The sequence below is a fragment of the Meles meles genome, chromosome 2 (assembly GCF_922984935.1).
Source record: "Meles meles chromosome 2, mMelMel3.1 paternal haplotype, whole genome shotgun sequence".
Taxonomy (NCBI): Eukaryota; Metazoa; Chordata; class Mammalia; order Carnivora; family Mustelidae; genus Meles; species Meles meles.
Genome location: NC_060067.1, coordinates 92,035,846 through 92,058,736, shown reverse-complemented (window position 1 = coordinate 92,058,736; position 22,891 = coordinate 92,035,846). Strand labels below are relative to the sequence as shown.

General features: G+C 40.1%; 1 protein-coding gene across 4 annotated transcripts in view; it reads right to left on the bottom strand.

The window, feature by feature from the left end:
- Positions 1-22,891, bottom strand: part of PDE5A (phosphodiesterase 5A) — a 159,038-nt gene that overhangs the window by 90,828 nt on the left and 45,319 nt on the right. For all 4 annotated transcript variants that reach the window (XR_006816306.1, XM_045989384.1, XM_045989407.1 and 1 more), the window contains exons 4-6: positions 5,963-6,034; positions 4,011-4,100; positions 1,494-1,631 (exon numbers count right to left, since the gene is read on the bottom strand). Coding sequence is in view for 3 of the 4 variants with exons in the window: in XM_045989384.1 (XP_045845340.1) it covers positions 1,494-1,631; positions 4,011-4,100; positions 5,963-6,034 (300 nt within the window). In the remaining variant the exon portion in view is untranslated. The remainder of the gene's footprint in view (positions 1-1,493; positions 1,632-4,010; positions 4,101-5,962; positions 6,035-22,891) is intronic.

The following is a 22,891-nucleotide window of genomic DNA, read 5'->3' as shown; positions in this document are numbered from 1 at the left end:
TTTGGGAAGGGAAGAACTGAGTACTGTATTTTTCTTGCTTACATTTGGATTTTTGCTCATGTTGTTGAAATAATTTTAATCAAAAAGTTATACTAGAAATGATAAGGCACTTGATTCCTAAAATCAAGCTAAAAAGTGAGCAAAATATATTAACTGGCATATAAGTGAGCTATACTTCAAAGCACCAATGATCCAAGTCAGTTGCTGCCACAAAAGATGTTAACTGGTAAAAGCATGAGATGAATGTTAATTAAGGTGGCATTTAAGTTGTCTAAAAAAGGAGTGCCTTACGTAAAACTTTCAAATATTAAATGTTAAAGAACAGGTCACAGAGCAAAAATTGTGAATTGACTTACTACACTAATGAATTCTGACCTGAACTTTAAAAGGATGGCTACTTGTAATCATCTCCATATTAAGGACTTTATAACTGATTGAAAACATAAAATAACAACTATGAGAATACTGATTACCTTATAGCACGGTATATTCATTTGATATCCAGTGAATAAGAATTAGACACGCACACACACACAAAATGACTGAGATAATGTTGAGTCATATACTACAGTCTTACTATCTAAAACAATTTTTAAAATTTTAATTTAAGTAGTACATATCTTTTATTATTCTACTTCCCAAAACCCCATCAATTCAGGTATCATATATGGATTACAACTGACCACACAGTGGTGGTGATCCCCACTCTCTTTCCTAACCCACCAATGAAGAGCCTATTCTCAGGGTCTAAAGAAAAAAGAAAATAAACAATGACCTCAAAAAGAAATATCCCAGGAACAGTGGCTTATAGGTTAAAAAGGGAAAGAAACTGCATAAAGGAAAACTGCCGTAGGCTAGGAGCTAATTCTAACCACAAGCTCAACTGGCCTGTCTAGAAGTAACCAGTACTTGATGAGAACACTCCATCTTTCCACACACATCTGTTTCTTTCTGTTACACATCAATGGATTCAAGTCTACCAAGTAGAACAGTTAGTGGTTTTCCATTGCTGGTAAAAGATTTAGGACTGATAGGCACCTTTAATAATACTGCCCCTCTTGGCCATGTCTTTTGGTTTCTAAACAATTTCTGATAAAAAGAAAATTTTTTCCCACGCCATTCAGAATGGGGCTCTACTTGCTCAGAGCAACCAGGGCACCACTATCCCTGATCACGACGGGTCTGCATACTGTAAGGACAATGTATTTCTCCATCAAGGAAGTACGGCCATTAACAAAAACTGCACACAGACATTCCCCAGGTAACCACTTAGTGGAGGGACACAAAGGTGAAAGGGTGCTTTGAAGGCATCCTCCAACCTCCTATCTATCCCTTTCAACCAGAACAGCTCATACACTGATTGGCTTTGCATACACAACTGTATATACCTGGGGTTCAGAGACATCTGAGGCTAACGTGAGGTTTAAAAGCGACACTCTAAGAAATATAATTGCTGTCTTTCTAAAAATAAAAAAGTCATACTCTGTACTCACGGAGCAATCTTCATCCACTATGAAAATGGTGCATTTCTGCACCTGCATGAAAGAGATAATAGTGGCAGCTATTTTCTTTAGAATTACTTCTAATGATTGTTGTTCTTCAAAAATTAAGCTAGCAAGGTCAAGCAGCACCTAAACAGGAAAATTTAGAGCTTATTACTTAGTAAATATTTGTAATTATTAAAGCAATACAATGATTTATATGGTTTATAAGTTGTTTATTTATAATCTAACAAGTTACAGCCAAGTTTGCATTCAAGTATTAAATATGTAAGTCTCTATTTACTAACAGAGCTTCCTTCCACATTGACTGTTAGTACAGTGGTTACAATCACAGACTTGAAAACCAGAGTCACCTGTTTCTAATCCTGCCTTCCCTTCCTGCAAGCTTTGTGATGTAGGGCCAGTTCCTTAAAAATGGGAATAACAGTAAAAAATAATACCAAATCACAGGACTATTGTGAGGACTAAATATCCAAACATTTATAAAGCATTCTGAACAGCATCTCATACATGAAATAACACTGACATTGCTGTTGTTCCCAACTTCTGAGATCATTTATCAGCATTTTCACATAGCACAGTAAATATTGTCCAAAACAAAGTTATAAGAGCTCCTTTTGTGTTTTTCCTGGTAATCTCACTTTCCTTTGAATTCCACAGAACTTCTTCTAATCTCACAAAATATTTGTGTGATGAGGAGGAAGAAAGGGTATCACAGAAAATTGACTAGAGGAGATACTATCCTCGCTGAGGCCCGAGAGATAAGCAGGAATTGTTTAGATGAAGTGGGGAAGGGAAACACTTCAGTCAAAAACAACTGAATTGAGAAAGAGTAGCATACTGCAACTCTTAATCAAGTCTTAAGAGAGAATCTAGAGCATAAAGAGGAGAGCTGGGGAGATGAGATGGCAGAGTCAAGAGGAGAAAGAACCTCAAAAGCCCTGCGTGTCTTTAGAGGCAGCTTCCGTCGTGATGGGACAGCAGGAAGAAAATGACAGCCTTGGAGCTATGTTTGTAAACATGGGGACTGAATTCATGGGTGGCAAGAATGGAGCAGGCACGACAGTTAGGAAGAAACTACAGCTAAATGCAATAGAAGAGCCAGTATCTTATTAACACAAGTTCAAGAAAGAGAAAATGGAGGGTGGGAGAGACGGATTATCAAAGAAATAATGAAAAAGAATTATATAAAATGGGAGAGTTTGAGTCTCCAGATGGAAAGGGATGTCCAGGTACCAGCATTGATGAATGAAAAAAAGAGTCAGACTATAAAATTCAATTATAAAAGCGAAGAGAAAAATGATCTGAAAAGCTTACAGACAAAAACAGAAAACAAAACAGAAAAAAACATCTACACAGAGCCAAGAATCAGAACAACATGGATGTCAGTTAGATGACAAAGCACCACTCTAAAGTCTGAGAAACTGATTTTTCAATTTGGAATTTTTTACCCAGCCAAAGTGGTAGGATGGTACAACAGGCATTTTCACACTATGTAAGGACTCAGAAAACTTACCTGATCAATACTCTTTCTCAAGTAATTATTTGAGAATGTGCTGCAGTAAAATAAGGGTACAAACTGAGAAAGAAAGAGTTATGGGATCCAGGGGATAACCAATGGAATCCTTCTGAGAAAGCAGTGAAGGAAAATTCTGTGATGACACCTATGCAGCTGGCATGGGGAGAAACAGCTTAGCTTGGAAGAGAAACAACAGAGAACCTCAACTTGGAGATCTCCAAGAAAAAGGACTCAGCAGGATGCCTAAATAATGGGGAGTTTTGGGGGGAAAAACCAACCTACACTAGAGCAAACAGATCCGGGGGAAAAAAAAGAATGGAATTCAGAAACATCAGGAAAAACTAAAAGTCGTATAACAAATGTAATATGAACAACATTTACATAGTCATGGTACTTATAAACACTCTATTTTAAATCATGACTCTAGAATTAAACTAGACAAAACTTACTAAAAGCTAACCATGATTGCAGTACAATATATATGTTATTGTCATGGGCAACAGAAAAGTCCAGATGGGAAAAGCAGAGGTAAGGAGTAGCAGTTTGGGAAGGAGAGATGAGGCATGCTAAGATCCTCATTTTACAAAGCATGGAATCATGAGATGATGTCTCTAGTTGGGAGAGCAAGAACTAAAAGCCTTATTTAACATGACACATGCAGTCCATCCACTAACTTAAAACAGAAATAATGATATTGGTAGGGTAAGGATAACGGCAAGTAAAGAGTGATATAAATTAAATAAAGCCACATCTGTTAAGTTAATGAAATACTGTCTAACAGTGAAAAAGCAACTGAGCATGGAAAATAGAAAATGGAAATAATTATTTCTAATTATTTTATAATTATCTAATTTATAATTATCTAATAATTATTTCTAATCCAGCTAAAATATTAACTAGATTTTTAAATCATATACATATATTACTTAGACAAAATTTAACAACTAAAGAAACAATTTCTATATTCTCTCTTTAGTCATCAGACTTGCCTGATTTCTTTTGTTCTCCAGCAGTGAAGTCTCATAGAGTTGAGCATTATGAAGAACAATACCACAAAATGCCAAGTAAGCAGCAAAGTCCTAGAAAACAAGTAAGACAACAGCTAAATTAAGAAGTGTCTAGGGCGCCTGGGTGGCTCAGTGGGTTGAGCCTCTGCCTTAGTCTCAGGTCATGATCTCAGGGTCCTGGGATTAAGTCCTGCATCAGGCTCTCTGCTCCGCAGGGAGCCTGCTTCCTCCTCTCTCTCTTTCTGCCTGCCTCTCTGCCTACTTGTGATCTCTGTCGTCAAATAAATAAATAAAATCTTTGAAAAAAAAAAAGTGTCTACTAACTGGCCTTGTTATATTGCCTGAAACACAAAAAGCACCCAAAAATGTTTACAGCTGAAATAAATATTAGAAATTCAAAGGGTACATGTTAATTCTGCACAAAATTAAGAACAAATGAAAAGCAAGCAAGTGCAAGTTAGCAAACTAGCGCAACAAATAGATGATAAGTATGAACACAGTCTCCTCAAGTCCTACATTACTTACAAATTAACAAGAAGAGGGAAGGGAGTAGGACACAGATCTCTTTATATAATTTCAAATTGAAATTCACTCTATGCAAAATTTGGTGTAGTCTCTGAATGATATTAAGGGTTGGGTCTGTGCTGAGACTATATAAATACCTTGTAGCTCATTACTGTGGCAAATGAAAGCTAACACACTTACCTGGGAATATTGGCAATAGTAGTCTCATATAAAGTCGTATAAAATATTAGCTTAAATATGTTTTAACATGGATCTGTCATCCTTATTATACTATTCGAAGGTGATATGCTCACAATTATATTAATTATTGATTAAAATAAGTCTCTCCATGGCAAACTTTATTCACAATCATAGATTTATTTTGCCAAGAGATGATACAGCCTAAGAACACAAACCCTTCAAGAGGGGTTTACATTTATGGACTATTAACAACTGATGAAATATAAAGCCAATCTAGAACCATTTCCCCCACCAAATATTCTCAGGTGTCATTAACAGAATAGGAGACTAGATGTCTAGAATACTGATTTAAAAAGGTACTTGCTATGTTCTGAATCAATTAAGACATGGGGACCCAGACAAGTGCCGATATACAGCCTACACCACAGAGACAAAAATAACTCTGTCTTGTCTGAATGTGGTCCAAAAGCTCCTACTAATTTTCAGGGGAGTGACTTAAATAGCAACAGGCTTGAATAAGAAGAATTTACTGGGCTCCCATGATATACATATAATTACATATTCAAGAAGAGAAATAATAAAAGCTACTGACAGAATGAAGTTAGAAACAGGTTTAGGGGCTTCTGTCCTTAAATGGAAAGCATGTCGACCTGGTGTATGGGATGTATTCCTTCAGCACTGGATGAGAAGAATAATAAAATAATGCTGACTGCTGCTCTTTCTGAAGCTAAATTCACATCACCCTGCCGGAATTCACACCTTGGCGCCCCACCGTCTGAGTGCAAAGCTTATAAAACATTCTGAAATTTGCTTCATCGGGAGGCAACTCCAATTTTTAGCCAACCTGGAGTGCTGAACTTGGAGCAATGCTTCAAGGGTTTTTTAACTCGGGTTGAGTTTCTTTATAGCAGCGATGAAAATTAAATGGGATAGTTAAAATACTGTGTCACCCTCCAGAAGGCCCCAACACGCACACAGGCCTCCAGGAGGCTTGGTGGCACAGTGAGGAGGGAGCTGGGGGGCTTCCGAGGACTGATACCACGAGTACTCCAAAGTTAGCACCATATTTAGCCACAGGAAAAAGACACTTTTGAACACTTCAGATCATTTTAAAACATAATGGTTTTTGTAATCAACAATTTCAGCTACAGCTAATTCTAGAGGTCTATATGCTATAAAGAAAAAACATCTTCTTAAATTGATGTCATGTCAGACACAAGTTTTGGTACCTTTTCATCTTTTTCAGTGAATGTCCCACCATTTCCTGATTTCTTGTTGATGGCCTGGGCTACACCAACAACCTGGAAAAGGAGAAAAAAGTGGTAGTTTCATTGGCTGTAATTATTGGTATAAATTCACCAAACTATGTTTATAAAGGAATTTCTATGTGTGCTTTAAAATAACAATAAGCTATGAAACCAAAACAAAACCCCTCAGCATTTGAGCTAGTTATCTATCATACATCTTTTTTTGCTCCTAAGAATTCGAATGTTGTCAACTTCTTGGGTCCCACTATTTTTGGTTCTGTAATTTTACCCTGCATTGTGAGAAGAGTTATTGGCAATCACATTTTAAGTGAATATTTTTCAGGGGTTTTGGATACAAAATAAACCATCAATTTCTATCACACTCAAATTAAATATAAGATAAACACTTTACATTGCCTTTAAATTTATTATTTCAAATGGGCTAAAAATGTTCTTTTACTAAAAACGAAACAGGACCCCGTGGCCAATTAGGGTAAAAAATAATTCCTAATGTAGTGGGGGTAGTCCAATATCTTTTGAAACCTCTGACCTTAAAAATTATTTTGCCTTCAATAGATTTGTTTTTGGGAGAGGTGGTTTCCTTGAAAAACTAAAACAGGAATTAGCAGGCTGAGTCTTACTTCAAATGGATCAGAGATAAACTGTATCTTGAGAAGACTAAAACTCTGTCTGAGAATATGTTTTAAGTTTCCACAAAAGGTTTAGCAATACTTCAAGAATTTTCTCATCTTTCTGTATTTTACTTACCTGTGTACCAACTTTAGTTGGGTTATTGCCTTAGTGTTTTAAAGGCCTTCAAAACTTACTTTTTCCCCTCTTCCTTCTTATAAATTCTACTCTCTCCCTGCTTCTGTGATTTAACATTAGTAGAATGAGCTATTATTCCCTCACTGGGTTACACTTTAGAAATATGGTTTTGTACATATTGCTCCTCTTTTTTCTTTTCTCAACTCCTTCTAAGTCCCTTGGCTCTAAGACTAGGATATAAAATTCCCTGTTAGAGTAGCAGAAAAGGAAGGGGAAATGGATTGCCTGATGTAGTTTCCTGGTCATCTCAACACCTTAACTCCATGCACCACGCAGAGTAAAGCAATGTTAAAAAAAAAAAAAAAGGACAGGATTCTCCATTTATCCTGTACCCTTTTAACTGTCCTTAGTTCAAACTCTCCCTTATTTTTATACTCTCTTTAGCTCTTGAAAATGGCTAACAGATTTCTAGATGCTCCAATCTCAATAACTAAATGCATATAAAAACTTCTAAGGTAAAAAACATCTGGATTGCAGATATAGTCATTTGAGTATAAGTGACAGGAGCCACTTGAGGGTCACTAGGGTCTGATATACAGTGGTACCAGTGTAATTTGGTTATTTCAAGTGTTCATTAATTCACCCAACAAATATTGAGGTGCCTACTATGTATGGAGGAATGGTAAAAACTGGGAGGAAGACTACTCTGATGGAGCTCAGAGTCAAGAAGTGGTGTCATAGGGTAGCTCTATTCTTAACATCTTGAGGAACCTCCATACTATTTTCCAGAGTGTCTGTACCAACTTGCATTCCCACCAACAATGTAAGAGGGTTCCCCTGTCTCCACATCCTCGCCAACATTCGTTGTTTCCTATTTTGTTAACTTTTGCCATTCTAACTGGTGTAAAGTGGTATCTCATTGTGGTTTTGATTTGTATTTCCCTGATGGCTAGTGATATTGAACATTTTTTCATGTGTCTGTTAGCCATTTGTATGTCTTTTTTAGAAAAATGTCTGTTCATGTCTTCTGCCCATTTTTTGACTGGGTTATTAGTTTTTTGAGTGTTGAGTTTGAGAAGTTCTTTATAGATCTTGGATATCAGACCTTTGCCTGTAATGTCATTTGCAAATATCTTCTCCCATCCCGTGGGCTGCCTCTTAGCTTTACTGACTGTTTCCTTTGCTGTGCGGAAGCTTTTTTATCTTGCTGAAGTCCCAAAAGTTCATTTTTGCTTTTGTTTCAGTTGTCTTTGGAGACATGTCTTGAAAGAAGTTACTGTGGCTGATGTCAAAGATGTAACTGTCTGTGTTCCCCTCTAGGATTTTGATGGATACCTGTCTCATATTGAGGTCCTTCATCCATTTTGAGTTTATCTTTACCCAGCAATTATACTACTGGGTATTTACCCCAAAGATATGGACGTAGTGAAAAGAAGGGGCACATGCACCTCAATGTTCATAGCAGCAATGTCCACAATAGCCAAATGTCCACAATTGCCAAACTGTGGAAGGAGCTGAGATACCCATCAACAGATGAATGGATGAAGAAGACGTGATACATATACACAATGGAATATTATTTAGCCATCAGAAACAATGAATACCCACCATTTGCATTGACATGGATTGAACTGGAAGGGATTATGTTAAGGAAGTAAGTCAAGCAGAGAAAGACAATTGTCACACAGTTTCACTCATGTGGAACATAAGCAGTAGCATGGAGGACCATAGGGGAAAGGAGGGAAATCCAAAGGGGGAAAAATCGGACAGGAGATAAACCATGAGAGACTATGGATCTCAAAAAACAATCTGGAGGTTTCGGGGGGGAGGGGGTAACAGGGTGATGGGTATGAGGAGGGCATGTGCTGTGATGAGCACTGGGTGTTACACTTAACTACTGAATCACTGAACACTGTATCAAGGATGAATTATGTACTATACTGCAGCTACTGAACATAATAAAAAAAATAAAGAACAGGTAATACTGAAACAAACACTTAAAGCACATGGGGTGATCAGTTTGATGGTACTGATGCCCACAAACTGCTAAGAGACTGAAGAGGTCACAAAATATTATCAAAGAGGCAGCTTCTCAGAAAGGATATCATTTGAGTTTTTATTTGTCTTTAATAAATGGTTTCATAAAAGAAGACTTAAATTTTAAATCTTCATTTTAAGGATGATAAGTATACAAATAGCTAAAAAGACTCTGAAACAAAACTTCTCAGATAATTATACAGTATAGAAAAGTATGTATTGATGTGCTCTATGTACCTGGAGCTGTTTGAGGTAAGCACTACGCGAGAAAGGAAAGAGAAAGTTCCTGCTCATTCAAAAATATAAAGACACAGAAAGCTAGCTGTTTATTAAATGGTCACCAATCAAACTATGTTGGCATTTTAGTCGATCATGATGTCACCATAAATTGATGGTGAGATGACAGTTAATTTCCAAGTCTTAAAAGAAAAGAGGAAGATCAGCCGTGTTACATATTTTCTGGAATCAGTTCTAGTAGAAGTGGTACCGATGGTCTGTTTAGATCACTAGAGTCCCTTGAGAATGAGGACAGAGCATGTGGGCCCAAGAGCGCACCATGGTCCAAGGCTGCGGCTACAGATACCCTCAACCTAGTCAGTGACCTGCGGACCGCCCAGGGTGGGAGGGGAGAGCTGGGAGAAGGGACAAGATGTTTTAGAGGTGGGTCAGCGAGCAGAACTAAAGCGTGGCCTGTTCCCAGTGGGTCTGTAGCTACTCCATTTAAGAAGAGCACTTCAAACAAGGCTTCTTCAGTACACTCGGGATGATCCCTTCAGCTCTCCCTTAATTAGAACTTGCAGGCCAATTTCAACTTCGGTTTCAATCTGCATGTTTGGCACTCAGGACCATTTATACGGTAGGCATTTTTCTAACTATAGGCTGAAAAGTTTTCTCTCTGGTTGAAAGAACAACATCCTTGAAACCATACTAAATATTAGCCATTATTCACAATGTTCAACTAACCCAACAGTATTCACACAGTTCAATAACAATTTTCCATTCTGGAATTTCTTTTTTTTTTTTTAAGGCTTTATTTATTTATTATTTCAGAGAGGGACAGAGAGAGATTGAGAGAACAAGTGAGAGCGGGCAGAGGGAGAAGCAGACTTCCTGTGGAGCAGGGAGCCCAATGCAAGACTTGATCCCAGGACACTGGGACCATGACCTGAGCTGAAGACAGATGCTTAACCAACTGAGCTACCTGGGGTGGTGTGAGGGGCAGAGGAAGAGAGAGAATCTTAAGCAGATTCCATGCTGAGTCCAGAGACTAAGGCAGGGCTCAGTCTCACCACCCTGAGATCAGAACCTGAGGCAACATCAAGAGTTGGAGGCTAAACTGACTGAGTCACCCGGGTACCCTCCTCCTTTTCCTATAAATACTAGTACCCGATGTCCTTCATCTCTTTGAACACACTTAATTTTGCCTGTAAGTTCGTCTTTAGCAGGGACTGTTTTGCATGGGAGTCCCATGTCTCCTGAGTCATGAAGTGTCCATGCACAATGACTTCCTCTTTGTCTTGGCACTGTCCTGGGGGTGTGACTTTGAACCCCATACCAGTGTATGGCACAGGCTTGTGCTCTTATGGCTCACAGGTGTCTCTTCTTTCTCTCACAGCAGCAGACAGGAGGCCAGCTTCCTTGAGGCTTTCTCTGGCTGCTGGTGGAGTTTGCTAGGCTGTTTCATGAATGAAACCACCGCTCATCTAGGCTTCAGCTCCCTGCCCCACCCTCTCACTCCCACAGAGTGGATACATGCCCTGGCCTACGGATGCTATCCCCAGACATTCATCTCCCTCCTGAATCTCAGACCTCCGTGACCCCATCTGGCTAATACTCCATGTTCCCATTTCTTATCTTGGGTTCTGCTCTGGTTCTGACACCTGGGAGTTTTCCCTTTCATGAGCTCATTTGCAATTTGTAAAACTGTTTTTGGTGAAATTTTATCTTCTACTTTTGGGCAGAATTGTGGAGGGAGATTCTTCTGCATCTATACAGTCTGGCAAACTGACGAATCTTACTTATTGGCTTTAAAACCCACTTTGTACCCTGTGAACACCAGATCTTTACTATATTTGGGATTTTCTTCCCTCCTAACATTAGAGCAAGATATATACTTTTAGGCAATGTCATGGAATGAGGACTTCCAATGATGGATTTTTTTATCCTTTCTGGTAATCAAATATTTCTCTAATAATTTTACAGATTTCAGACATTAGAGGTTAATTTGTTTAACAGATGACTAATTAAATATAATTGATTTTAAAAATAGGCATGTTAGTTACTAGACCAAGATATTAGACCAAGAAAATATATCTAATATGTAACATGTGCCTCTATCCCCAGATAGATGGGTGATATTTTAAAAATAGCACTGATAAAAACAGGTAGAAAGAGGAGAAAAGGCACAGTGTCTGTCCAAGGTCATATAATTCAGTAAAAGACCAAAAAGAGTTTAATCCTCTGAATTTCAAGGATCTTAAGCAAAACTAGCACCCTCTGCCCTCCTTGCATTGATTTTCTTCCTCTGTCATCTATTGCTCCTTTAAACAAATTAGCTCTTTGTCTTCAAGCAAAGTAACTGCTAACCATAGGTTTCTTACATGTCAATTTTGAAAGGCAGCTTTGATGACAAGTGTATGTCAGACTTCGTATCTGAGAGGCAAAGTCCCTGAACGTATCAGCTTCCACACCGGAAAGCCCAGTCACACTGCCTACCTGCTGGCTACCTGGGCCCTCACACGACTGTACTCCACGCTATTTTTTTTTAAAGCACAAAGAAGCTTCTGTTTTCTATTTTACTAGCACTTTCCACAGCATAAATGGATATTATGTCCTCACAGGGTCAAGTGTTCTTTTAGGAATGCAAAGGGCAAGACTTGACTCTTGCTGAGTGAACAGTGTGGAATGTGACAGCTGGTCAGTTAAGGGGCAACTGATCATTGCCACAGTAAACAATTTCTTCTTCAATTAGCAGCTGCCCCAGACACTTACTGAGGCCATACATCAATCTCAATACACTTCCTCATTCCCAGTTCCAGGGGATATTCAGCAAGGAGGCTAAAAGCAAGGAAGGAAAAGAAAAGACTCTACATCTTAGCTATCCCTCTCTTCCATCTGTGGAGTGTCTTCATCTATAACCTGAGCTGCCATCTTACTTCACCAAGAAAATGAGAATTTAATATGTACAGAAGCCAGTGGAGAAGTCTCCCCAGTGCTCAACTGAAACTTTTTCATGACTCGGTCATTCATTCAACAAAAAATATTTTATTCAACGAATAAACACTGAGTCACTCATGTATCATTGTTCTAGGCCACGAAGACCCAGTAGTGAACAAAATCCATGTCCTCATGGCCTGACATTCTAGTCAGAGTTTTAGGCTGGGAAGAAAATCCCACCCCTACACGGCCTTCTCCTTCCATTTCACAAGTGAGCAAACTGTAAGTGACAGGGTTGGTATGACCAATCAGGGCTTTCTCACCTCTCTTCCAAATCCTAGGCAATTATCAAAGTATGGCCATAGTCCATGTGATAGGCAAAATAAAGTCCCCCAAAGATGTACTCATCCTGGAACCTGTCAAAATGTTACTTTAAATGGCAAAAGGAAGCTCTCCAGATGCAATTAACTTAAGGATCTGGAGATGGGGACATTATCCGGAATTCTCTGGGTGGATCCAACTGTAATCAGAAGAATCCTTATGAGGGAAAGCAGGAGGAGACAGAAGAGTCAGAGTAAAAGATTTGAAGATGGTTTGCTCCAGGTTTTAAGGAGAGAGGAAGGGGCCACAGACCAACGCATGTGGGCAGCCTCCAGAAGCTGGAAAAGGCAAGAGAACAAATTCTTCCCTTGAATCTCCGCAAAGGAACACAGCCCTGCTGACACCCTGATATTAGCCCAGTGAGAACTATTTTAGACTCTGGCATCCAAAACTACAAGATAATACATCTGTGTTGTTTTAAGCCACTAAACTTCTGGTAGTTTTTTACAGAGGAAATAAGAAACTAATACATTCTGTTAGAATCATTCATTCCTTTTTCACTTTTCCTCATCCCATACTGTATCTTGTGTTTCACCATCTAAATCCTCACTTTCTTTGAAAGCCTTGACATCTCAATGCTAATCGTCCCCCCCCCCACCTTCAGTTGACCTTTGACACTTATGCCAAATTTATCTTCTTGGAACACTGCTTTGCACATGCAAATTACCTCTTTACTCAAAATATTTTAACGTTCCACCCATCTACAGGATAAAAATTGATGACCGATTCCACAACCCCAATTTGAACTAAGATCACTTCAATGGCTCTCTGAATTAGAATGCTACAGTGACCTTGTTCACATCATTCCTTGAAATATTACCTTCCCCTTTCTCTCTTGAGGCTGAGCCTACAAAAAACTTCCCTTCAAACCCTTCTGAAATTCTGTGTGGCAGCTGGGTATGCCATACATTTCACAATGAGGTATTCTAATTTTTAACCTCAATTCCTCTACTCTCATCCTGGCTCTCCAACTAGCTTGCCGTCTAAGGACATGATTTATATCTATGCCTTATTGTAGCATCAGTACTTTGCTTTGTCCTGAATGCACTAAATGCTTGATAGATAGTTGTTGTCAACGATAATGGGAGAAGGGAGAGAGGGATCAAATATTTTTTAGGGTGATGTACTTACTCAACAATACGTATTCAAATAATAGTTAACTATATCTGCCCATTTTCTTTCTCTGCCATTTGTCTGATATTAAGTGATCTCTCCACATCTGAGAACTTTATGGGGCAGTAAGAAGTTTACGCTTTTAATAAGCCTTTGGCTATGGAGCTGGAACTTAAGAGCCTAGAAAGATTTTGGGAGAGTGGGAAAGAAAAGCTTAAGATCGATCGTTTTAACACTGAATTTTAAAAATACAAAAAACCACAGAGAATAAGATAGTAAACATCCACATCTCTGTCGTTTACAACAGTGGCAGTGTGGAGCCTTTTAAACACGGTTTGTTGGGCCTTACCCCCCAGTTTCAGATTTAGCAGATCTGGGTTAGGGCATGAGAATTTGTATTTCTCAGAGCTCTCAGGTGATGCCACAAGCTGCCAGCTCAGAGACAAAAGAAATTTTGAGAACCACTGATAAAGAACTGCTAAGTGTTAATATTTGGGGATATTCCCTTTTTAAAATTAAATTAAGAAAATTAAATTGGACTTTCTCCTTCCAGCCCCATTCTTCTTCTTCGGCCCTTTCTCCCCAGAGTCAACCTCTAGCATTGCATTTTTTTAAGGTTTTAAGGTTTTTAAGGTTTGTCAGAGAGAGAGAGAGAGAGAGAGTGAACACAAGCAGGGGGAGCAGCAGGCAGAAGGAGAGGGGGAAGCAGGCTCCTGCTGAACAGGGAACCCAATGTGGGGCTGAATCCCAGGATCCTGAGATCATGACCTGAGCCGAAGGCAGATACTTAACTAACTGAGTCACCCAGGTTTCCCTAGCAATGCATTCTTAAGAAATATATGAATCCCAGCATAATCTCTTCCAGTCCCGTCCATGTTGATACAAAAGTTGGGTATTCATTCTTTCTGATGGAGGCATAATTCTCCATAGTGTATATGGACCACAACTTCCTTATCCATTTGTCCGTTGAAGGGCATCTTGATTCTTTCCACAGTTTGGCGACCGTAGCCATTGCTGCTATGAACATCGGGGTACAGATGGCCCTTCTTTTCACTACATGGAGAGGAGAAGGGAGTTGGGGGAAATTGGAGGGGGAGACGAACGAGAGATTATGGACTCTGAAAAACAATCTGAGGGATTTGAAGGGGCGGGGGGAGGGAGGTTGGGTGAGCCTGGTGGTAGGTATTAAGAAGGGCATGTATTGCATGGAGCACTGGTATGGTGCATAAACAATGAATTCTGGTACACTGAAAAGAAATTAAAAAAATAAAAAATTTTAAAAAAGAGAAATATATGAATCTATAAACAAGACATAGTACTTTCATCTTTCAAAAAGGTGGCTCAAATAAAATCATATAATATGCCTAATTTTGCAACCCATTATTGTATTCAATGTTGTTTTTCTTTTTCTTTTTAAAATTTTTTTAAAATATTTTATTTATTTATTTGACAGACAGAGATCACAAGTAGGCAGAGAGGCAGGCAGAGAGAGAGGAAGGGAAGCAGACTCCCTGCTAAGCAGAGAGCCCGATGGGGGGCTTGATCCCAGGACCCTGAGATCACGACCTGAGCCGAAGGCAGAGGCTTTAACCCACTGAGCCACCCAGGCGCCCCTCAATGTTGTTTTCCAATCAGTATCCATAGATCTGGCTCATTCATTTTATATATGGTGTCGTACTACATACCAAATTTTGTTCATCTAATCCCCAAATGACAGATGTTTGAGTTGTTGGCAATTTTTTGCTATTAGAATAAAATCATCTACAACAAACATTTCTATTGCACACATATGCAAGAGCTTCTTTGGGGAAATCTTCAGAGGGATTACAGAAGTTATACCTTTACCAGCAATGCTTAAGTGTTTTGTCAACCTTACATTCTAAGCAGCACCTGGTATTAGCAGGCTCTTACATCTTTGTCCTTCTAGCGGCCGCTAAAACTGTATCTCACTGTTGCTTCAGTTTGCATCTTCCTGATTACTAGAGAGAATAGATAACTTTTAAATTTTTATTGCCTATGCTGGTTCTCTTCTTTTGTGTTGCCTATGTGTACTTTTTCCAGTTTTGACCATTTTGTTGTTGTTTGGCATTAACTAAGAAATCTGAAAGTCGAGGGTTGATATTTGAAGTTTGGTGAGACTGACTTTATTTGGTTGTGCTCCAGTTTATCCACGTATATGTAGAAGTACCACTGTTCCCACTGTTTCTCTCAAGAGCTGTGTATGGCTCTTCCGAGGTTACAGACAACACAAGTAGGAACACAGAAGTGGATGTTTTTAGTTTGTTCTCCTGGCCTGGGAGGCTAGGAAGAGGCAGCCAAGTTGAAAAGAAGCTTCGATGAAGTTGCAAAATGTAAACAGCTACTGCCTAGGATAACTGGCATCGAAATACATGATTAATGGTCAATATCTCTAAGATAGTTAAAAATCTATTCCTAGCCAAAAAAAATTTACAATGCTAAGAAGTTTGCCATTTAAAAAAGGGAGAAGGAAGGGCCTGCTGTATGACAGGCGCTTTGTATCTGTTAATTCATTTAACCTTTGCCACAACACTTTGAGGTGGATATTACAACTCTCATTTCATCACAGAAGTAGCGGATGTTTAGAAAAATTAAAAAGGAGCCCCAGAATGTGAGACACAGATGCCCTGCAGGTCTGATCCCTAACCTGCATCTTTCTACTGCTCCTCCCAGCAGGAAAGTGAAACCTGCTCTAGTATAAAATACAGATTCTTAGGCATGATTCTTTAAAGGAATCATGAAGACCAAGGACTTTTCAGTACATCCAAAGGCTGTATACAAATCCCATATATATGCTTATCTTGTTAATGCATATTTTTACCAAAAAGAATGGAATAATTTCAAAATTATAACTTTTAAGAAATAAAGACAAATCCAAAATGGCAGCTAAATGTCATTTTTACTTCCATTGTAAATCTTACGGCACATCTTTATATCCAAGAATCTCTTATGCAACATAAAAAGGTTCTATATTTCAGGGATATATAATGCACTCTCAAAAATAAGTGGAATCTTAAAAACAACAACAACAACAGCAACAACAAACCACAGAATTAACGTCTGGTAACAGATATCAGAACAGTGTTGCCCAAAGGTTGTGGGATAACTTAATTGGGGTGTTAGTTACACAGATGAACACACATTTGTTAAAACTCATCAAATTGGACATTTAGATCGGTGTACTTCACTGTATATAAAGTTTAACCCACTTTTCAAAAACTATCCAAAAGTCTTAAAAGTAAATTTGTAACTGCCGATGGTATATGCAAATGATGGTCCAAGTATTGAGCTCCCAGCTGTCCTGGCAATGGTAAAGCAGGCAGAGGTTCTGACCATTTGCTCTGTGCTGTTAGGCAGGATGGATGTTCCCCAGATAGGGCCAGGACAAATCCAGCCTCTGGGGGTCAGTAGCTGTCCTGCCCTGGGAACATCCAGTGGGAGTGGTGCCAACCCGAGACTGGGTTCCTTCCAGCCAAGGGGATGCTGGGCATAATTCTTGATCCTGATGTTTATTCTCATCCTTTTGCACACAAAAAATTCCTCTTCCCTGCCAAATGCTAAACTCTGGGCCTCACTAGCTTTTAAGCAATGAGGTGAAGGTCCTAAATCTAGAACCCTAGGAAGCTTTTGCCTTCTTCTTAGACATTTCTATCCCTCGGGATACAGAGATTTGGTCCTGAGACGAAGCAGCACATGGCCATTGTGCAAAGTCTCCTTCCGTGCCCTTTAAAAACATGCCAGAGACACAAAGGTTACATAGCAGAAAAGAGCCTGCTGTCTTTCCCACGGCAGGGTACGCTCAGCATTTACTGTCATTTAACTTTTCCATTCCTCCGTGTGTCTGGCCTCCCAGCACTCTATAAAGGGAGGAAACAGACATTTTTCTAAACCCTTACTAGGTGAAGAGCTCTGTGGTGGGCACTCTCACATTCCTTGCCTCACTAGGATCTTTAAAACCACCCTGTGTGTTTGCATTTCATGTTGAAACTTTACAGATGAGTCACCTCAGGCACAGAGAGGTGAAGAAAATTGCTCAAGGAATTGCTGATTGGAAGCCAGCAGCACGCAAGACTAAGTCGTTTTTGCTACAAATTCTGAGCTCCCTCTTTCAAACAGCCTTTGCCCAACTGGGACTCAGTCCAAAACAACAAAAAATATTACATATTCAATATATATTAAATAATTAGAATTTGTATCAGAGTAAACCTAACACTGTTTGTGCCCACCTTTACACATGGCATTGCCAAAAATGACTTCAGAACCCTGGGTCTATTTAATAACTGAGATTTATTTTCAGGGCGGTGTTCTGCATTCTGCCAGTGGCCGGTCTGCAAAGCCCAGGCTTACCCCTGGATGGTGTTGTTGGATTTGGACTCTGTTAAACCAGGGTCAACTCTCTTCCGGCACTGCCCACACTTATAACAGGTCACCGTCTCTACAGCTTGGCAAGATGCTGCACTCCTAAGGCTTCCTGATAATTACGGGGTAAAGTGGCGTGCCCACAATGTGCACTAATACAAACAGAAGAGAAATAACACAGCAAAAGTGGCAAAAAAAAAAAAAAAAAAAAAAAAGCTTCGTGCATCAAAACACTATGTAGGCTGAATCTCATCTACAAGCTAGAGCTGGCATCAAAGATTTTGAGAGAACATCTTCTCCATTAGAGCTGAACTGAGTGTTCAGGTGAGTGCTCTCACCTGTACTGGCCCAGCCAAGTACCTCATGGCCATCAGCTAGACAGCCACATCATTTAGCTCAAGACAGTCGAGGTGAAAATAGTGTATGTGCCTATTTATCATCTCTTTTTACATTCAGCAAATCCTTCACATAGAGAATACAGTCTATTATGTCATCAGAGACAAAACATAATTTTATCTCTGTTTTCTCCTTCAAATGGAAAATAAGCCTGAGAAGGTAATCATATATGAAGGCTCAGATGCAGACATCTGTCTCATGAGCAAAACTCTGAACCGTAGGTGTCACCAGCAAAAAAAGGCATGTCCTCCTCCACACAGCTGTGCCAGATAATACACAAAGAAATTAACAGTATTTGGAATCATTGCTTGCAACTCTGTATTTTACTATTAAATTATTCCAGCCCACAATTTGCATTTTCAAAAACTAAAATAGTAAAAGAGCTGGTTGGTAGCTTTTCAGGTACAACCATTAATAAAGATTAAAGATGGTAATTACTTCATGGTAAGAAAAATACAGCCTTAGAATAAAGATGATGTGGGTCTAAATCCCAGCTCTGCCACTTAGAAGATATAGAATGTTGGGGAATTTCTGTACTTGACCAAGTCCATACTTTCTCGTCTAAAATGGGGATGAGAGACCCAGGTGGCTCAGTCGTTAAGCATCTGCCTTTGGCTTGGGTCATGATCCCAGGGTTCTGGGATGGAGTCCCACATCCAGCTCCCTGCTCAGCAGGGAGTCTGCTTCTCCCTCTCCCTCTGCCTCCCCCCGCCCCCTGCTTGGGCGCTCTCTCTCTCAAAAAATTAAAATCTTTAAAAATAAAATAAAATGGGGATGATACTATCAACAAAAAGTGTTATTACCGATCTCTAAGTATGTCAGCATGAAGCTGCCAGCCCTACTGCTATTTAACATACAGCCTTGATTAAATTTCTACCTGAGATCGCTTAAATTATCCATCTATTTTGGATACCATGCTTCAAGATGGCAAAGATAAACTTCTGCAAAAGAAGTTCTTGGGTCAACCAGATTACTGTATACCATAAATACAGTTTAAATGTCACCAGCTCTGTGAAGCATTCTTGTCTCACCTTGCTCTTGTGGAGGGTACAGTCTCACGAGGAGAAAGAGAAATATCCCAGTAAGTTAATATGTAGATGGAGATTAAGTGCTGCCAGATGGAGATTAAGTGCTCACACGTTATGGAGAAAACAGAGCAGGGATGGAAGTAATAGTTGAAATTCAATAAGGATAGCTAAAGAGAGTCTTGCTGAGATACCATTTGAATAAAAGCCCAAGGGAAATGAGAGAGTGAACCATGTGGACAACCAAGGCGGGGTAGGTGGCAGGGGGAGACACTTCTAGACAGAGGGAACAGCACGTGCAAAGGCTCTGGGGCTGGAGCCTCCCTGATGTACTGAGAAACGGCAAGACTGCCAGTGTGCTGGAGAGAACGGGGGTGGACTAATAGGATCAGCGGGCATCAGGAGCCAGATAATGTGGAACTTTCTTATGGGATAAGGTGGTAGGAGAGGGTTCTGAACAGGGTAGTAATGAGATCTAACAAGTTTTATAAGATATGTGTTGAGAATAGACTATTAGGAGTCAAAAATTTGAAGCAGGGATACTAGCTAGAGGGTTACTACAGTGACTCATGTGCTACATAGCAGTGGCTTGAACCCGGGTGGTGGGCATGCAGTGAGAGCAGTGACTGAAGGGAAAGGCAACAGTGTTTACTGATGAATTAGAGCTCTCCTGTGGGAGAAAAAAAGAAGGCAGAGATGGCTTCAAGGAATTTAAGGTGAAGAGCGGGAATGAGAGAAGTTGCTGAGTATGGTGGGGATGAGCACGGAGCAGGTGGGAGGGACGATCAGGAGCTTGGTGTCGGAAACGTTAAGTTCAAGAGGCCTATTAGACATACAGAGGCAGAGAAATAAGCAGCTGAACAGAAGAGTCTAAATTGAAGACACAGTTCACTTGTAACCTAAGTCTGGTTGGCACCTAAATGTACCTAAACCCATGGGGGCAGGCAAAATCACTGACGGAGTGAATGTAGTTAAGGGAGAGACAAGCGTCCAGGGCTGAGCCGCCCAGCACCGCTGTGATGAGCGGGCACCAGTCAACCGGGCAGAGAGGCAGCCAGAGGCAGGAGGAAAACTGGGGAGACTGAGGTCCTAGAGAGTAGGTGAAAACACTCTGTCCTGGAGGAATAACCAATTACCAACAATGTCACATGCTGCTGATAGGCCTGCAAGGTGAGGATGAAGGGATGATCACTGGCTCCCTGTGGAAGTCATGGGACCCTGCCAAGAGCGGTTTCCACAGAGTGGGTAGGGCCAAGGCTTGGATGGAGTACATTCAGGGAAGAATGGCAGGAAATGGAAAAAGGGACAACTCTTTTCAAAGATTCACTCTGATGGTAATTAGAGAAATGAAGTGGTCTCTGAAAGGACACCTGTGGTTCAGTGGGTATTGGGCTTTTAAGATGGGAGAAATAACAGCATATTTGTATGCTGATGAACCTGGGTGATAGAGAGGGAAATTCTGGTGATTCTGCCCATGTGGGGGAGGAAGAGGACTTGTTGAGATGTGACTTTGAGCGGCTGATACAGAGAGAGATCTGGTGCACAGGTGTGAGACTGACCTTTGCCATTTCACAGTTTGACAGTTTGACCCTAGAAGTAAAAGGCAGACCAGAGTATATGGACTCAGAGGCAGGGGTGGGGAAGGGAGACAGAATAACTTCTGCAGAAGTAGGCTTCTAATTGCTTTCTTCACTGAAATCATAAGCAAGGCCATCAGCTGAAAGTGGCGGGGCAGAACTGAGATTCGAGGGGAGATAGAAAGTATTCAACAGTAAAATAACATGGCCAAAAAAGAGAGCTAATTGTTTTGATCCCCACAAATCAATACTTTCTGTTGCATGCTTTACTTTAGAGAATATCATAACTCTCCTCTGTCAGATCTATCTAAAAAGCCTAGAATGTATTCTAAATTCTTCCTTCTGTTGATTTTTCCATGATATCAATCCCTCCACCTTCTAAACAGAAGTGTAACAAACCCACTTCTTATCTTCTCTGCCTCAGCCTGGGTCCACTTCTAGCCTGGATTACTGCAAAAGCTTCCTTACCAACTTCCCTGCTTCTGGATACAGTACTTTCTCCATGTATGGACAAATATGGAAATTATTTACTTAGCAAAATCTATCAAGTGTCAAATTATGTGGCATTGAGTCATATATTAAACAACAACAAAAAAAACTATCCATCCTTAATGCTGTGGCCATACAGATCTTTCGATAATAGCAAATATTTCCTGAACTTAAAAAAAAATTCCACTCTCCCTCTGCAAGGCCCTGGAGGGCTCTTCATGATCTCGCCTCTGCCTGTCTGCATAGCCTCATCTCCAGGCTCTTCCCTCCTTCCAGCTTATACTCAAACACTGTGCCAAAGGACCACACACATTCCCTCTGCTTTTGATTCATGAGTAGACTTGGAAAACAATGGTGTAGAGAGATAGTAAGGACGCCAGTGTTTCCTGTAGGTATTTAAAGTAAAACATTTAAATTACATATAAACAGTGATCTCATGTACACCAGCATTTGTGACATAACATTTCAGAAGCCTCTTCATGTCTCAATCACTTGCCACAGTGGAAGAAGCAGACATCTTCCTTGTTTCTCCTCAGTCTTCCTTTTCTTTTAATTTTCTGCTTCCTTTCTTTCCTTTAACTCATGCCAGCTGGGCACAGTATACATACCAACCCTCCACCTTTGTTTAAATCCAGCCTGTGTCGCTTCTGGTAATTCATGTCACTTTTTAGAACATGAAAAGTTGAGAAATAATCATTTTAATTAATGAGCAGAATTCCTTGTCTATCCTCTGGCCAGTTTTAAGGAAAGAGAATAAAGCCTCAAAGTACATCTAGTACTGCTGGTGGTTTCAAAATATCGCCTCAAGGGGCGCCTGGGTGGCTCAGTGGGTTAAAGCCTTTGCCTTCGGCTCAGGTCATGATCCCAGGGTCCTGGGATCGAGCCCCACATCGGGCTCTCTGCTCAGCAGGGAGCCTGCTTCCTCCTCTCTCTGCCTGCCTCTCTGCCTACTTGTGATCTCTCTCTGTCTGTCAAATAAATAAATAAAATCTTAAAAAAAAAAAATATCTCCTCAAATTCTTCAATACTTCTCTCTTTAAGAGGTGGAGCCTAATCCCCCCAACCAAACTTGAGTCTGGACTGGCCTTGATGCCTGGCTTCTAGAGAACAGAATACCATGAAATGAAGGTGAACAGCTTTGGACATTGGTCAGACAAGGTACTGGTGCTTCTTCCTTGCTCACTCTCTGCCACATGGTGAGGAAACTGAGAGCCTTGTGGAGAGGGACTGAGGCCTCTGGCCAACAACCATGTGAGTGAGCCTCCTGGGAAGTAGGTACTCAAGCATGAGTCAAACCCCCTGCCTGGATGCCTAGTGTCGCCCCCTGCAGGAAGCCTGGGCTAGAACCACTCAGCAGGAATTCCTGAGCCACACAAATTGAGAGAATCTATGTTGGTGTTCAAAATCACTAAGCTTAGGGCAATTTGTCATGTTGAATAAGACTAAGAATACAATATTGATGATCATGAAATAATATGCAATCATCAAATAGATCTGGGATTCTAATCTAGGTTACTTTCACTTTATTTCATTGCTATGAAGTAATGCAAAAAAGAAAAATAGGATTCAAAATTTTTATAAGATCATCTCTT